At 42.5% G+C, this 18,325-nt stretch overlaps 1 protein-coding gene across 3 annotated transcripts in view; it reads right to left on the bottom strand.

Annotated features, from left to right (window-relative positions):
• The window catches only part of CARMIL3 (capping protein regulator and myosin 1 linker 3), a 76,506-nt gene that overhangs the window by 29,922 nt on the left and 28,259 nt on the right, over nucleotides 1–18,325 (bottom strand). For all 3 annotated transcript variants that reach the window (XR_012716885.1, XM_075276728.1, XM_075276727.1), the window contains exons 7-18: nucleotides 14,355–14,425; nucleotides 13,407–13,480; nucleotides 13,248–13,323; nucleotides 13,057–13,145; nucleotides 12,554–12,648; nucleotides 11,288–11,374; nucleotides 10,995–11,104; nucleotides 7,223–7,300; nucleotides 6,955–7,031; nucleotides 6,632–6,736; nucleotides 2,564–2,633; nucleotides 758–839 (exon numbers count right to left, since the gene is read on the bottom strand). Coding sequence is in view for 2 of the 3 variants with exons in the window: in XM_075276728.1 (XP_075132829.1) it covers nucleotides 758–839; nucleotides 2,564–2,633; nucleotides 6,632–6,736; nucleotides 6,955–7,031; nucleotides 7,223–7,300; nucleotides 10,995–11,104; nucleotides 11,288–11,374; nucleotides 12,554–12,648; nucleotides 13,057–13,145; nucleotides 13,248–13,323; nucleotides 13,407–13,480; nucleotides 14,355–14,425 (1,014 nt within the window). In the remaining variant the exon portion in view is untranslated. The remainder of the gene's footprint in view (nucleotides 1–757; nucleotides 840–2,563; nucleotides 2,634–6,631; nucleotides 6,737–6,954; nucleotides 7,032–7,222; nucleotides 7,301–10,994; nucleotides 11,105–11,287; nucleotides 11,375–12,553; nucleotides 12,649–13,056; nucleotides 13,146–13,247; nucleotides 13,324–13,406; nucleotides 13,481–14,354; nucleotides 14,426–18,325) is intronic.

Raw genomic sequence — 18,325 nt, forward strand, 5'->3', positions numbered from 1 at the left:
ACACGGACCCCATAGACTATAATGGTGTCCTTGTGTTTACCATGTGGTGTCCGCATGTGACATGCAGAAAGAAAAGTGCTGTTTGCAGTGCTTTTCTTTCACGCAGAAAACACACGGACCCCCTATAGATGAACCACCCTATCACTTTGTCTGTAATCATGGACTGTATATTTATCTTCGTCATGGTCCTATTGATGTGATATATGCAGCATATCCTATACTGTCCATTGCTTTACAATATTAGTTGCTGGACATTAGTTACATCTATATATCTTTTCTTATCCAGATTGTCTGAGAAAGGTTCGGGAAGACCAAAACGTTACAGTATATTGTATGGATTGCTATACTGTACAAATACAATAATCCACCCGCTTAACTACAATCCACTGGAGTGCGGAGGTCTTTATCTAGTTGTAGAGGAGAGAGGCACAGAGAGCCTAATGCAGGTGAACAGGAAGGACACTTTCTAACTCACACCTAGTCCTTCATTCACATCAGAATAGGTTGGTTTAGCCCTGATACAGCTGAAAATTAAAGATGCGGGCCGCAGAGGATAAAACTGCTACAAAATGCAGATTACTAGTCATATAAAGTACAAAATAATGTTACTCCCCCACATGCACAAACTGTGCTTTTAGTTTATGCAGATTTTGTGGAAAGAGTAAAAACATTTTAATATCAAAACATGATTTAGACTATAGGTCATTTTCTGATGATACATTCCCTTTAAAGTGACATCAGAGCATATGCTTCTTACCATTATCAGAAATATTCAGACTCCCAACGCTGCTGATCGGTGGGAAAAGTTCCTGTAATATTTGTGCACCTGCAGACCGCAGCTAAAAAAATAGCACAAAGGTAACATAAATAGCAAGAAATAAAATCTAATTGATGAATTGATGAGGTTTAAAAAATGATACATTATATTATTGTTGGAAAAACTGGATGACAACCAGTATGACTTGAAATAAAGCTGCCACGTACAGTAGGTTGCCACCTAGCTTTCAGGTAGCTATAGCTATATACAGTACATGTATTCAGAGCTTACATCAGGTCACTACTGGCTTTAATGTTGGCAGAGGTATAGCCCCAGCTCAACAGAAAGGAGATCCAGGGGTTGGTATATACACATATATGATTTTCATCTCTGATGCTGTCCCTGGATTTGCTTCATTTTACCACCCACCGCCGCCATATTCAGCCCAGCAGGAAGAAGGAGAGACGTAAAAACTATTCACGTATACACTGACCGTGTCTCTGTGACGCAGCTAGCCTGTGCTACTACTAGCGTCAGAGACAACTGCAAGCCACTTCATTTGTGAAGTCAGCTTTAGTGCAGTGAATACGAATGAAGGGCTCAGCTCCCAGCCCTAGTAAGTCACGTAGTCCACCCACCCCAACCCCAGTCACGTAGTAGCTTCATAGTCCCTCTCACTTATTGCCCTACCTCCCCATCAGGTAGCCATCCAGGGCCTGGCCTTGCACAGGCCCTAATCCCAATCAAATTTGGTTGGCCTCAGAGCTCACTCTCAGCCTCCTCCAACATTTCACACAGCCTGAGCCACAGCGGGTGTCCCATTAATGACAGATACCGCATACCATTTACTAACAACAAGCTGGTACCCAGACGGCCAGGAGTAGAAGAGACAGAAGCAGAGGAGGAGTCCATCAGGATGAAGGCCAGCAGGAAGGACCAGGCCAACACTTGGCGAGAGTAGACTTCACTAAGACTGACACAAAAAGTGATCTCTTTGTCTGCCTGTGTTATTTTTATGGGACTTAATATTGACGTCAATAGATTTCACAGCGCACTTTTTGTCAAAATTGTGAGAGCACATCTCCCAGTGACACAGTAACCACTTTAGATGGATCCCTACACTACATAAACTCACCTCTCTCTGGACCTAGGCTTCCAAATGAATTTAGTGGAAATGTAGATCTATTATAATGTGTTGAAAACAGGTTGGACAGACTCAGAATGCAGCAATATGAAGCAGCACTCTTGTTACCCCATGAGCATTAATATGACGTCAGTGAGGTTCTTAGCATACATTTTGATCAAATTGTGAGAGCCCCTCTGTTGTTGACAAAGTACCTGCACATTTAACTTACGGTATATTGTATGGCAGTGCTGAATAATTATGTTTACTGCATTGTGTATATGGGGCCGTGGCTGACTCCATTTTAATCATACATTGTACCCATCTGCCCACAACTTTTTTCAGCATAATATGGTGGATCTACACTTCCTCTAAATTGACTGAAGAGGTCACCTTGTCTGGGGTCTGTCAGTGCCTTCAGTCACTAAATCTTTCAGTAATTTTGTAAATTATATGGTGTAGGACGGTATATGGTAACGTGTGCAGACATCAGACAAGTTGACTGTATGGCAGTCCTCCATGTATCTAATGGGTAAGAGTTTTTACAGAAACCCTAGTGATTCTTTACACTTGTTGTTTTTGGCACGGGTAACAGACTGTGTTACGTTTCTATGACCATTCAGCGATTGACACTTACTTGACACTTACTGTAAGTATTCTCTATTTTATACACTCACACTTACCTCACAGCTGCTTAAGTCAATGTGCACATCCTGTAGGTGAGTGTTGGAACACAGCCCCTGAAGCATGGCTCTATGTCAAGAAAATAGACTTAGCTGATACATTACAAGAAGTATACCTTATTCCTATATTGACTTGAATTTTTACAAGATAATAGCGAGAAGTGTTATGACAAGTTCTTTGAAAAGCTTCAATTGGCAAAACAGAGCATACACATTAACCCTTTCCCTGCCAGTGATGCATTTCTTCAGTAGAGATATGTCGCTGCCATTCAGTGGCGTAACTAGGAATGGCGGGGCCCCGTGGCGAACCTTTGACATGGGCCCCCCCGCACACTATTACGCTCCATAGTAGCCCCTGCACACATTATTATACCCCATAGTGGCCCCTGCACACATTATTATACCCCATAGTGGCCCCTGCACACATTATTATACCCCATAGTGGCCCCTGCACACAGTATTATCCCCCATAGTGGCCCCTGCACACAGTATTATACCCCATAGTGGCCCCTGCACACAGTATTATACCCCATAGTGGCCCCTGCACACAGTATTATACCCCATAGTGGCCCCTGCACACATTATTATACCCCATAGTGGCCCCTGCACACATTATTATACCCCATAGTGGCCCCTGCACACATTATTATACCCCATAGTGGCCCCTGCACACAGTATTATCCCCCATAGTGGCCCCTGCACACAGTATTATACCCCATAGTGGCCCCTGCACACAGTATTATACCCCATAGTGGCCCCTGCACACAGTATTATACCCCATAGTGGCCCCTGCACACAGTATTATACCCCATAGTGGCCCCTGCACACATTATTATACCCCATAGTGGCCCCTGCACACATTATTATATCCCATAGTGGCCCCTGCACACATTATTATACCCCATAGTGGCCCCTGCACACATTATTATACCCCATAGTGGCCCCTGCACACAGTATTATACCCCATAGTGGCCCCTGCATACACTATTATGCACCATAGTGGCCCCTGCACACAGTATTATCCCCCATAGTGGCCCTGCACACAGTATTATCCCCCATAGTGGCCCTGCACACAGTATTATGCCCCATTGTGGCCCCTACACACAGTATTATCCCCCATTGTGGCCCCTTCACCCACTATTATGCCCCGTTGTGGACACCGATTAACAATTATTATACTCTGGGGTCTTTTCAGACCCCAGAGTATAATAATCGGAGACCCAGGGGAAGAACAACATAAAAACAAACAAACACTGTAACTTACCTGTCTCCCGACTCCCCGCTGGCGGCCATCTTCAATGCCGTCAGGGACGTCATGTGACCGGGAGCCTGCGTCGCGACGCATAAGGACGCAGGCCCCGATCATGTGACGTCTGAGACGTCACACAAGTAGGCCGAAGCCTGCGCGGAGCCTGGAGAGGTAAGTAACACAGTTTTTTATGTTCAGTTACCTCTCCTGCACTTCCGATCATTATACTCGGGGGTCCGAAAAGACCCCCGAGTATAATAGTGCTTGTGGGGCCCGCAGTGTCACTTACCGATCCCGGCCCCTGCCAGGATCGGTAAATATATAGGCATACCTCCCAACCGTCCCGATTTCCGCGGGACAGTCCCGATTTGGGTGACATGTCCCGCGGTCCCGGTTGGAGGGAGGTATGTCCCAATTTCAACTCAGATCTGCGTCCAGAGGACGCAGATCTGAGTTGAACACACATGCGGCTGAAGGAAGGAGCTGACACAGGTCAGCTCCTCGCTTCGCCGCTGCCCGCCTCTCTCCCTGACACACGCGGCTGAAGCTGCTCGCGTGCTCGCTTCGCCGCTGCGTCTCTCTCTCTCGCTGACACATGCGGCTGAAGCGAGGAGCTGACCTGTGTCAGCTCCTCGCTTCGCTGCTGCCGCCGGCTCCTGGCTTGTAGACGCGATGTACACGCCAGGAGCCGGCGGCAGCAGCGAAGCGAGGAGCTGACACAGGTCAGCTCCTCGCTTCAGCCGCATGTGTCAGCGAGAGAGAGAGACGCAGCGGCGAAGCGAGCACGCGAGCAGCTTCAGCCGCGTGTGTCAGGGAGAGACGCGGGCAGCGGCGAAGCGAGGAGCTGACCTGTGTCAGCTCCTTCCTTCAGCCGCATGTGTCAGCGAGAGAGGCGGCGAGGGAGCGGAGGAGAAGGTAAGTTTAATGTGGAGGTGGAACGTGAATCTGGGGGCAGATGAAGGAGAGGACGGCATGACATTGGGGCAGAGATGGGGGACATGAATCTGGGGGCAGAGATGGAGAAGACATGAATCTGAGGGCAGAGATGGGGGACATGAATTTGGGGGCAGAGATGGGGGACATGAATCTGGGGGCAGAGATGGAGAGGACATGAATTTGGGGGCAGAGATGGAGGGACAGGAATCTGGGGGCAGAGATGTGGGACATGAATCTGGGGGCAGAGATGTGGGGACATGAATCTGTGGGCAGAGATGGAGAGGACATGAATCTGGGGGCAGAGATGGAGGGACATGAATCTGGGGGCAGAGATGTGGGACATGAATCTGGGGGCAGAGATGGAGAGGACATGAATCTGGGGGCAGAGATGTGGGACATGAATCTGGGGGCAGAGATGGAGAGGACATGAATCTGGGGGCAGAGATGGGGGGACATGAAACTGGGGGCAGAGATGTGGGACATGAATCTGGGGGCAGAGATGGAGAGGACATGAATCTGGGGGCAGAGATGTGGGACATGAATCTGGGGGCAGAGATGTGGGGACATGAATCTGGGGGCAGAGATGTGGGGACATGAATCTGGGGGCAGAGATGTGGGGACATGAATCTGGGGGCAGAGATGGAGAGGACATGAATCTGGGGGCAGAGATGGAGGGACATGAATCTGGGGGCAGAGATGGAGGGACATGAATCTGGGGGCAGAGATGGAGGGGACATGAATCTGGGGGCAGAGATGGAGGGGACATGAATCTGGGGGCAGAGATGGAGGGACATGAATCTGGGGGCAGAGATGGAAGAGGGACATGAAACTGGGGGCAGATGAAGGGTGTATATGAAACTGGGGGAGAGATAGAGGGGGGACATATAATTTACGGGTGACTGTAGGAGGATTATACTGTGTGCGGGCACATGAAAAATTAACGAGTGGGCGGAGTCAACATAAAAGTGGGTGGGGCTAAATTTGCCACGGCGCGCTACGCGCGCCGCACATTTTGTCCCTCTTTCAGTTCTTCAAAAGTTGGGAGGTATGTATAGGGCCCGTTAGCGGCTGGAGTAACTCCAGCCGGTAACGGCCTATTAAAAAAAAACAAAAAACGCAGCGGTAGCGGCTGCCACCGGGCCCCCAATGTCCCGGGCCCTGTGGCAGCTGCTACTGCTGCTACCACGGTAGTTACGCCACTGCTGCCATTAACAGGTCCTTATATAGGTTTATGATCTAGAATGGTGATTCTGGAGTTTCACCTAATATGCATCACCATGTGAGGTGAGCAACAGAGGCCGGAGGAAAAGGGGCACTTTATATAGCTGTATCTGGGCTGTATATGACCTAGAATGATCTCAGCTTTAATATGCCACTGGAATTGTGACCCTAACCATTATACAACCTAGAAACAGTCAGTTGAAGACATTGTCTAGAGTGTGAGCTGTATATGTGTTTTCATCTGCCAATATCTTTTATTTCATGTGCATGATCTCCTGAAGGTCAAGATATGAATATTGTTTAATGTTTGTTTGACAATTGTCAGGGAAACAAAGGACTGGCCATGTTTAATATTAGTATGACCAATCCTTTCTTCTCAGGAGAGATTAGGTGCCACCAGAAGTATTTGACAAGGTATAACCCTCTCCTTATTGAAACACGTGCACATGTGTATGAGCTTTGAGCAGGCAGCTATTAAAGGTGTATGGTCATCTCTATTCTCTTTGTACAAACTATTTAAAGCTAGAGTAGTTAAACATGGATGTTTCTAAATATTAAACATCTAAATCTTTATATTATACCATTTTTATATCTTTTTTTTCCCCATAGATTTAGTCTACTGAAGTAGTGGGTTATCAAATGGTTGAACCTTAGTTTCTCACCTCAAGAGTTCTGGGGGCACTTTGGTTCCACTTAATGATACATGGGACAGGGACAAGGAGCTGCCAAAAAATTTCTCCACAGATGGCAGTGTTTCTGGTGTTCTTCTGTTAGAAAGGAAATCAGAGCAGAATATGGTTGTACTGTATATTCCCATTTATAGTTGGTGAACTAAAACAAACATGATATGTTTTAGGGTATTAGGATTATTACACTGAGAATTGATCATCAACAACAACATTCACAAACAGTATAGCATAACAGACACCTATGTGATACCCTTATGATATTCTGTGAAATACTGTGAAAAACTTAGGACACTCACCGATGTGATAGAGAGTTCTTAGAGAGGTCAAGATGTGAAAGACAGGAGCAACAGCCAAGAGCTAATGCACCAAAAATCTGAATCAAGAGAAAGCATAGCTGCAATACCTTCAGGTTATTGAAGTGTTTTCTTTTTTTTCCATTCATTCCTCTGCATAATTGATATTGAGCACTCAGTTCTCTCCATATACAGCCCCCAGTCACATCATGCACTGCTAATATCCCATACACTACTCTCACACTTGGCTCATTTGCCTTCATTCTCTTACAGTGTCCACAGCACAGTCTGTTCCTGAGAGATCCAAATAAACCAACGAATTTGGATGAGACAAGAAAGTATAAAGTGCCTAGAAAACAGAGATTTAGTGGTTATTAGGCAATGGGACACAGAGTGGTAATGGGGGTTTTAATATGTTATTAAGTATGTGAGCATTAAGTAAGTGTAAGGATTCAAAGATGTCTGGATTTTATTGTCATTTATTTAAGATCATTTATATGATTTATATGATATTTAAAATCATGCAGAGAAAAGAAACAGTAACATAGATGAAATGTAGTTTATATCAGAGGTACTTGTAAGTTAAGGTTATGTGAGATGTATAAAACATGGAAGACTAATACAATGATTGCTTATGGAGTGGTAGATGGAAATGGGTAGCCCCAATGTCCACTATCTAACAACTCTAGAGGTAGCTACTTGTCAACTACAAGACTGGAAAATGTAGATGGATTTCAATGTAAATTATGTATGTGTGTAGTCTTAGTGAGTAGACAACATCCATCTGGGGCCATGTTCCCCATGTATTACTTCTGTACATAGTTTATTCTCCCCTTACACATTGTGCCAACTAACTGTCCATGTTCGATTAATTTATTCCTGGTTTCAGCTAAGTAGCGTATCCTAAAGCTTTCCCCTTTCTAACATAGAAATATCAACCAATTTCCATCAACTCCCACCAATATCCCCATTTGAATTTCTTATTCTAACCTTTGAGGGCATAGACAGAGGCTGATCAGCTTTAGCTAGCCCATTTCCTTTGCCACCAAGTCACAAGAACCCTTAAGGACCTGCATTATCTCATATCACTTATCACTGTATTTGGTTCATATCGCAAACCACAGTAACAGCAAGGATAACACCTTTAGCTAGCAGTATCTGTGTCCACAACATGTAGATCTTGTCTTTGCTGTTCGCTATACTGCAGAATTGAATAAGCACTGAATAAAGTTTTTGTGGATTTATACTTATCGGGGTGCTGGATAGATTTGTTTCTAGTTTCTTGTTTTGTAGTTATACCATGTGCTCGGCCTGAGTATCTTCCATGTGCATTGGATTAGTGTTCACCTGTTTGCCTCCCTACTCTGACAAGAACCTATGTAACGCCTTGTTCACATCTGCGTTGGTATTCCGGATTACCAAACGCAGATGTGAACGAGCGGTAAGGCTGAGGCCCGACGGAAACGCAGGTTTTTTTGTTGCAGATTTTGTTGCGTTTTTTGAGCCGAAGCCAAGAATGGCCACAAAAAGGATAGGAAATATATAGGAAGCTCTTACCTCTTGTTCACATCTGCGTTTGGTAATCCGTTCGGGGAGTCTGCATAGGGATCCTCTGAACGGACTACCAAATGCATTTGCAAGCAGTGTGCAGTAAATGCGCAAGGACCCCATAGACTATAATGGGGTCCGTGTGCTTGCCGCACGATCTCCGCACTAAACATGCGGAGAGGAAAGTATGTGGGATATCTGCTTATGTGACCCTTTCTCTTCTATGTCCACTGACATTTCTTACCCCTACCCCTACCTTTCATAGAAAGCACTCTTACATCCAATACTGGGTACAACATGTATTTAATAAAACATATTTCTTAGATTACTAACGGAAGGAACAGTCTTTTCCTATTATAAGACTATTGAATATAGCGCCATCTGTTCTACATAGTTGTATATGAAATCTTTAGTAAATTAACTGCAATAATCTGTAGTGAAAAATCTATAAAGCATAATAAAGTAAAACATAAAACATTTGGACTATGGTGATCATCGCTGTCTGTTACAATAAGTCACATGTCTTACCATCTGTTTTTATGTGTTCAGTAAACATCCATTTTTAATGTTGGTTTTTACTATCACTGACTATACTGAGACTTCTATATCATGTCTATATGCAGGGCCGCGTGCAGACAAAGTATGGAGTCCCATTCTCCCCCCCCCACCCCCCACCCATATCTCCTACTTGTACTCCTTGATATAGACAATATCTCAGCAAAGAAGGGAAAAACAATGTTTGATTCAGGTGACCCTAACCTATCTCTGGGGCTGGGTTGATAAATTGGGTTGGGGTGTCCTTATAAAACTTGCCTTTCCTCCGTTATATTTATCACTGTATATATGGTACATACATTCCTGGAAATGTATGTTCTATGTTTGACGCCTGTCTTTCCATTTCTTATTTAAGTTTAACAGGAAAAATATATAATATACATTGAAGAATAGATGTAGCACACGTCAACAACACTGAAACACAGAATGTTGACTCAACTCTTTCAATCAATTTGGTTGTCTTTTGTTATATCAAGGCACAGAAAGTCATGTTAAGTAATTCTATATCCGTACGTGAAATATAAAAAAACGGTAATTACAAGATACTGATGTTTGGGCTAGACCAAAATATAATGGTCTTAATGCTGCATTCTGTCCAGTGGTCCTGTGGAAGGGGATACCGATATAAAGGGCGCTCTCGAGAGGAGATTTCAGAATCCAGTGGGGCTTTCTTCAGTCAGATGCCACAATTCAGGATTTTCTTGGTTTTCCAGTGGATATGAGAGGTATTTTACTAAGAGTCAACTTGGTATATAAATAGGGGGCACATGCTTAGGAGGACATGATCAGGGCTCAAACTCGGTATGACAGAAAAGAAAGATGAGAACTATGAGTTGTGCATGCGGTAGCTGCAGTCAATGGGCAGTGGAGAAGGGCCCTTTTTTTCATATTTTTTCTGCCCTAATGGCTATCTATATCACTACAATTTATGGTGTCCAGGATACCTTTAATTCTACAGCTTTCTTACAAACCTACGTTTTAGCTGTACATGCCAGGTTCTACAGAATTCTACGTGCCATTTCCTCCTATTCTAACATTTAACATATCAGTTGAAGTGGAAAGCCCATCATTATCTAAAACAACCATAAAATTCCTTCTTAAAACCAAAATTTTCATGTGATTGGTGATATTATGAATATGATCTTCATTGCAGAAATGTTTTGATACGGGAAGGTTTATTCTTCGTTCTCTAATTGTATGGCGATGTGCGTTCATTCTCATTCTAAGCTTCTGACCAGTCTCTCCAACATACAGATTTTCAGTAGGACATTTGGTGCACATTATTAAATACACTACATTGGGTATGTTATGCATCCTCCAGAAATGGTTTTTAAATTTACTTGAGAAAGGAGCCTAGAGTTCCGAAACGTTGTAATCTGTCATCATTATTAGTTAGCCATTAAAAAGGTATTAACTACTGAAGACTATCAAGTTGTTTTTTTTTTGTTTTTTTTTTAATATAAGCTCTGATATTAATGGAAAGATGACTCTCCAGCCAATCGCAACCCAGTAATATGTGCAAGTGACAGTGTAACCCTTTGATCATGAAATGGTATAATATCACTTAATCATCATTCTAAATATTACTCATGTGTAATGATATGTAAGTAACAAACAATGTAGGTATGGTATAGAAGTCGCAATAGATATGGATACTTATAAATGTAAATGCTTAAAAAATACAAATGAGCAAATAGGGATGTTTATGAGGCTAAAAATGTGATGAGTATAGCGTATATAGTGTGATATAGTGAGCAATTAATAAGTAGAAGCAGGTTAGAGAATAAGTAAACGTGTGTATAAATGATAGTGGATACTTTAGTAGGGAATGACCTGCATGCAGATAAGATGTAGAGACAGTGAAGAATTACAGTAGAAATAACAGATAAGGTGAGGGTTATAAATGCATGCTGGGGGGTGTTGTTAGGGGTCAGTCTCACATTGGTCTCCTCGCTCCCGAGAAGTCCAGGGTTCTTACTGAGGGTCAGTGAGTGCAACGAAGAGGAGAAAAGAGCATTCTGGCAGAGAGACTGACACAGAGAGAGTGCTCCTACAGAAAGAAAGCCCAACAGTAATATACGTACATGTAGAGCATTGCACATGCCAGGTTATCACACACACAGTGCCACTATCACCCAGTTTCTTACAAACAAGAACACAGTTTAGGCAGGCACTGTAAGACATTATAACAGTGCCACAGTTACATGCAGTAGAGTATTAGACATTATTGTACCTCTAGCAGTAATGTTTGTTTTGCTCAAATTTAGGCTCCGAAGTCCGGCGTGAAAATACAGGAATTGCTGGGAGAGAGCAGAGATTCCTGAAAGCAGCAACATATTTTATATTAGTATAACTTTCACAGATCAAAGATGTTTCTACCTATGCATTGGAATACAGTAGCTCCAGGACTTGTCCTCACAAACTCTTATAGGAGAAAGCAAATAACATAAGCCTCTGTCCTCTTTCCTCAATAACTTGTTTGGTCTTGTTTTGCTATGATCTTTGAGAGGACAGAGAAGATAAGTTCACCTTCTTATGGGCCCGTGGCAGCTGAATGGGCTTCTGTGATATGTATACCCTAGGTAGTCATTCTGTGCATGGCTATGGATATTGGTAGTTGCTGTCTAATATGAAGGTTGCCCATTGCAAAATCTGTACCAGTCTTTTCAATTATAATGTATCATTTATAGTACTGGACTTCACTTATTGGAAAGAGACACCTTATGGGCACCATCTACACTCCCTCAAATTAAGCCCTTGGCTTTGAGCCCTTGTCAAAGATTTAGTCACATCTGAAAGAAGAAATAGCACAGCATGCAGCGCACAGTCAAAATGACCGACACCATGATGGCACCACTGGTATCTGTTGAGCTTAGGTTCATTTTCACAGAATAATGGAATACACAAGGCAGATGTGAACTGAGCCTGATGCAGTTATTTAGCAGTAGGATTTATTTATAAGGATGACTGGTCAGAATACTTTATGGTCACACTGAGGCTTCATGAGGAAATAGAGAGCACAGAGAACTCTATCTACATCCAAAAAAAAAATGCTGAGATTTTTGAGATTTTGCTTGAGAAGACTTCTTCCACAATGACGATAATATCCATATTGTAGGATATGTTTATTTATTAGATAGGGCTCAGTGGTTAGCACTGTAACCTTGCAGCCCTGGTCCTTGGTTCGCATTAAGCCAAAGATAACTTTGCAAGGAGTTTGTATTTTCTCCCTGTGTTTGCATGGTTTCCCCTGGGTACTCTGGTTTTCTCTCAAACCCCAAAGACATATTGATAGTTAATTTATATTGTGAGCCCTACTTGGGACAGTAGTGACAATATCTGAAAAGCTCTACAGAATATGATGGTGATATTAAGCAAGAAAAATAAAATAATATGACTACCCAGTATGGATTACTAGTGTATTATAACCTGTATCATGCTGTAATACACACACACAGAACCACAATATATTGTATATGCACTGTACTAGATGGATTACCTCGGTCTTCTAGCGGGTTGTGTGACAGGTTCAGCGAATGCAAAGAGGAGGCTGCATTATCTGACAACACAGAGGCCAAGCGGAGAGCAAAATCACTGCAGGAGAGAGAGGGACAGAGAGAGGAGGAATGGAGAGAGAGGGATAAGGGGTGAGAGAGAGAGGGAAGGTGAGGGGAAGGGGTACTGTACTGCTAGAGATAAAAAGCTAATCTCACATTATCTCCATCATCAATTTCTCAATTCCTGCCTTGCTATCTCATTTCTTATTTTTCTGCCCAGTTTTACCCAGTCAGTGGTATATTATATCCTGTGATGTGTTAATAATAACTCCCATTATGTTTATTCATTAGCCACCCCTCCGTCCACCATTTATTTACCACCCTCTCTACATATAACATTATTTACCAATTTCTTTGATTTCCTCCAATATCTCCCTAGCTCCTTCTCTACCCTTATCTCGGTATCCCATCTATAAATCCCTCTTTCTCTGTCTCCCTCTCTCACGCTCTCAGTCCGCAGTCCTCTAGGATAAGCTCCTCTAGGTGCTGCGATCGGCCCACGCAATGTAAGATCTGTTCTGTCACTTCCGATCCCTAGATTATAAAAAAAAACAGCAAAATTAGGTATTTTGTAGATATTATCATTTAGGTGTACAAACAGAACAGAAATACTTACAACATTAATTTATTATTTACCAATTTGAGATTTGCGGCCTGAAGCCTGAGAAAATACTGATTATATGCCAAAGCTGCAACAACCAGAGCCAGGTCCCTGTGGAGGAACAGAAAGATCCAGTGTGAGCAATATAGTGGCCAATGAGTACTGACAGCAGTTTCTTACCTCTTTCCCCTGACCTGCTTTCCAGATGGCTGAAGTCCTGCAAGTTAAATTCTCGGCTGTCCTGAGAGTGATAAATCATATCCACGTCCTGAAATGAGACAAAGTAACATTTCTGTATCTGAAAATACTGTATGAGCTCTGTTGTACCAGCAAGTTGTAACTTTTACAGAAAAACATTGGAAGCAAGCCATAGTGGAGAAAAAAAAAAATCACACATAGACATTATCAGCAAGCTAGAACAGAACAGCATGTAGGCTACATGGGAACATCTGCTAAATTTACCTACAGTGTTCAACAATTTTCACAATTTCCGTTGTTAGTGCTTCCAGAATCCATATTATGGATGTAGCAGCTGGAATCACTATGGCCAATCATATACAGTAGATAACTGTATGGGGTAGGGAAACTTTTTTGTATGGCATAATGGTTAAAAAAAAAAAAAAAGGGAGTTCATTCCCTAGATGTAGGTCATGTAACGTTACTTATGGCTGTAACACAAAGCGTAGAATACTGTATATTAGTATTACAACCGGGTGAACCTGGCCTAATGCTATGTTCATATGTGCACTGCGTAGTCTTTGTTGGAAACGTCCAATGTTGGTAAAAGGAAAAAAAAAAAACAGCGCTCCCAAAGGAAGCAGGCAGAGGTAGCACTAGCAAGGGTTAACTCCACTGAGGGCATCTAGTATTGGCATCAGGTCAGGGAATGAGGGGCCAATTAGTTTATTAATGTAGTCCTCTTTAATGCTGTGCTTCCAGCTATCCTTTTGAGAGAGTGATATATTTTCTATTGTAGATTTCTATTCAGTTTCTTCTCTATAGGTTACATGCATGAGGGCTGGTCTACTATGACTGTACATTTTATAATAGTCCAGCTCTGTTGACCTTGCAATGGTTTTGTCAACATTGACAGAGTCTAATTGGCTCTTTATTTTAGGTAAAACTACTTATATATCACTTACCCACTGAACCTCTTCTCTGCAACAAACACCATTATAGTCACAAAGTGCAGCATATGTCTCTGAAAAACCACCTAAAGGAATGGACATTGTAAATATTACTTAAATATTACATGTCACCAATAATGCAAATGTTTTAGAATATCTTTAAAATTATATCTTTATATAATTATATATTTATAAATATATCTTATATTTTATGTAAGCCTTCAGCAGGGGAAGTGCTGGATGGTAGTTACAGACCACTGAGGCTGCCAATCTCATAACATAAATCTCAGAGTAACTGGATTTTATGGTCCAGGGTTTGGGACGGACTGTAGGGTCGGTAGGATGACCATTTCCATATTAAACTTTAGAACAGGGGTCTGCAACCTTTACCACTGCAACTGTTGTGAAACTACAAGTTCCAGCATGCATTTTTGCTCTTCTGTTTTAAAAAACTGACACTGAAGTGAATGGAGCATGCTGGGACTAGCTAAAGTGCTGAAGGTTGCTGACCCCTGCATTAGGGCTCGCTCAGACAGCAAAAATTTTTTCCTCCGTGTGGCTTTTTGGCGTGGCTAGCCGCGACAGGATGCTAATGCAGTGCATCTAAATTCCATTGCAACATCCTGCTCTTGATTAGGCCTGAATGAAAGTCATGTTGCTTCTTTTTTGCGCTTTTAGCTAGTGGAAAAAAAAACCAGTGGCTCCCTTTTAAGTCAATGGGAGCCATTTGTGCAGGCGGATTTTAAGGCAGATTCCGTGTCAAAATCCGCCTGCAAAAAGCTCCGTGTGAACTCAGCCTTTGGGTAAGTTCACACAGAGTTGTTTGGTCAGGATTATGACATGGAAGCCGCGTCAAAATCCACCTCCAAAAACCGCCTCACAATAGAGTTCTATGTAATCTGCTAGCTTTTTTTTTCTGCTAGCGGAAAAAAGAAGCGACATGACATTTCTTCAGGCAGATTCTACCTGAAAAAAAACAACAGGAGTCAATGGGAGGCCGTAAAACCACTAGCAGTTTTTGAGGTAATTTTTGCAAAAAACACTTCAAAAAACCATTTCCTAATTCCTAAAGCGCATTTTTTCCTCTCCAAAATCCTCACCAAAAAACTCTGTGTGAACCCAGCCTTAGGTTCCATTCACATATGAGTTATTTGGTCCAGAATTTGACACGGAAGCCACCTCAGATACCGGTCTAAAAAACGGCTAGCTGCAACTGGATGCTGTTGTAGTGTAACGGCATTCGGTTGCGGCATTCTGCTCCGAATTAGGCTCAAATGAATGGGCTTAGTCGGGAGGGAGGTGTCGCGAGGCGGACGTCTGCTGCTCAATCAGCCACTCTGATAGACTCTGGCCTGGAATCTATTGCACCGCACAGGGCTGGAAGCAGCCCTGCTTTTATAGTTATAGGTGCAGAGGTGCACAAGTCGGTTTGTAACTCTGCACCTATTACTTTTATAGGCACAGAGCCGCTCCCGACCCTATCTAGTGCAATCACTTCTGGTGCCTAAAGGCAGTCAGACCATCTGATCTTCACAAAGTCTAGGTGTGGGACCCCCAACTGAACACACCTTATTAGGAATATAGATGATAATCTCAAAAATAAGAGAGAAGAAACAGCGTAGTATAAAAATCAATATACCAAAAAAATTTGTAACACTAACTTTCTGCATTTGCTACACTTGAGATACCAAATTGTTGAGAAACACTTCACACAATGATTTGAAATAAATGAAATAGGTTAGAAACATTGTGTTTCTGACTGCAATGTACATTTTATTTTGTGTGCTAATTCAAGTAATACACTGTAGAGAAAGAACAAGTGAAGAAACACTACAGATGAGTCACATTCTCTACTAGAAACAATGCCAAGGCTAAATTTGGTATACAGTGAAGTGGGTGGCAGGAGAGAAAGCCACAGGCAGGTAGAACATCAACATTTAAAGGGGCTCTATCAGCAAAATCATGCTGATAGAGCCCTACATATGTGTGAATAGCCTTTAAAAAGGCTATTCAGGCACCGTAAATGTTATATTAAACTAACCCCCCGTTTTAAAATAATACCCTAAAAATGAATGTGATCTACTTACTGAACGTGCACGCTGGGCGGGCATTCAGGGTGCACCGTTTTCTTCATCCACGCCTCTTCTTCCTCCGACGTCCTCCGGTACCATCCTCCTCCGGCGCTCACAAACGGACTTTGATAAAAAAAAATTACCTGGGCGCATGCGCAGTAGCCGTAGTAGAAGCCGCGTGCTACTGCACATGCGCCCAGGTCATTTTTTTTTTTTTATCAATGTCCGTTCACGAGCGCCGGAGGAGGACGGGACCCAAAGACATCGGAGGAAGAAGAGGCGTGGATGAAGATGAAGACACACCCTGAATGCCCGCCCAGCGTGCACGTTTGGTAAGTAGATCACATTATTTTTTAGGGTATTATTTTGAAACGGGGGGGTAGTGTAATATAACATTTACGGTGCCTGAATAGCTTTTTAAAGGCTATTCACGCATATGTGGGGCTCTATCAGCATGATTTTGCTGATAGAGCCCCTTTAATTGCATGAAGCCACTTAGAAAGACAATGATCAATGATCACTGAAAAACACTGCCAATATGGTCATTCTGACATGGTAATGATGATGGTTTTTGGCAAATGATTTGCTTCTTAGGCTCTATACTATCAACTGAGTGGTCATGTACCAGAGCAGACAAGGCGGTGTGATGCAGAGGTGTCTAAGGCCTGGTTCACATCTGCATTTGGTATTCCGTTCAGGGAGTCTGCATGGGGACCCCAGAACAGAAACCTATATGCATTAAATAAAGGGGTCCATGTGGTTTCCGCACGAAACATGCAGATAGAAAAGTGCTGCTTGCTGTCATTCCTTCGGCTTACTTCCATTGGATAAAGATCAGTCCATGGTCATGTGATGACCACACAGGTGCACAGCTCGTTATCAGGTAGATGTCTGATTACTGTGCTGTGACTATAATGAGCGGTGCACCTGTATACTCGTCACATGACCATGGACTATACATCAAGTTTTAATTATACAATTAATAACATTTGTCAACTCTTTCTTTGTTGGTAATATCTATAAAACAACCTTGAACTATCTTGTCCCAATTACTGTTTAATACCAGTGGCCTGTTACTTGTCAGAGTGGCCATTGTGCCCCCTTCAAGCAGACGGGCCTAGATGCAAATGCTGCAGTTAGAATTAGACTTGTCTGATGTATCGTACATATGAAATATTAAGGTAACACGGTATTGTATAAATCAATAGCTGTCATAAGATATCCTTTCAACACACCTTTTCTGCAAGAAATACTAATCTATATTTAGTTTTTGTTTCCATCTGTACAACTAAAATAGCTTTATCTTTCACATTCAAGGTCTAAGTGTTTCTTTCATTTTTTTGGTTTAGTAAAACATATCAAATTAAATATTGAGTTTGTTCAATTTCCTGCAAAAAGATATCTGTAAAAAACATTAAATCAAAGTGGTACAAAATGTACCAGCTTAATTCCTTAGGATCTGGATTAAATATAGAGCTATCCTTTTTTGGTCAGTTTCAGCATGGCACATATCCAGAGGCCACCATCACTACAGAGGAAGCAGAGGCCTCCACTAGTTTCTGTTAGGGTTCATTCACACGGAGGAAAATGGCGCTTTATTTTCAATGCTGAAAAAAAAAGCCTCCCATTGACTTCAATGAGTTCTGCTAGCTTTTTTTTTCCACTAGCAGAAAAAAACTAGTGGAAAAAAAAGCTAGCAGCACCCATTGAAGTCAAAGGGAAGTGCCATTCTCCTTCGTGTGAATGGACCCTGTGGGGAATCGCTCAGGTAGATGCTTGTAGCAGTGCAGGAAACAGGGACACAGACACTGGGTAGCACACAAGTTTAGGCTTTATTCACTTGTAGCGCATACACTGCCTTTGCAGACGCGCAGAATAAACAAAACAAAACCTTTCTTGGCTGAGAAACTAACT

Source organism: Leptodactylus fuscus, chromosome 1, assembly GCF_031893055.1.
Source record: "Leptodactylus fuscus isolate aLepFus1 chromosome 1, aLepFus1.hap2, whole genome shotgun sequence".
Taxonomy (NCBI): domain Eukaryota; kingdom Metazoa; phylum Chordata; class Amphibia; order Anura; family Leptodactylidae; genus Leptodactylus; species Leptodactylus fuscus.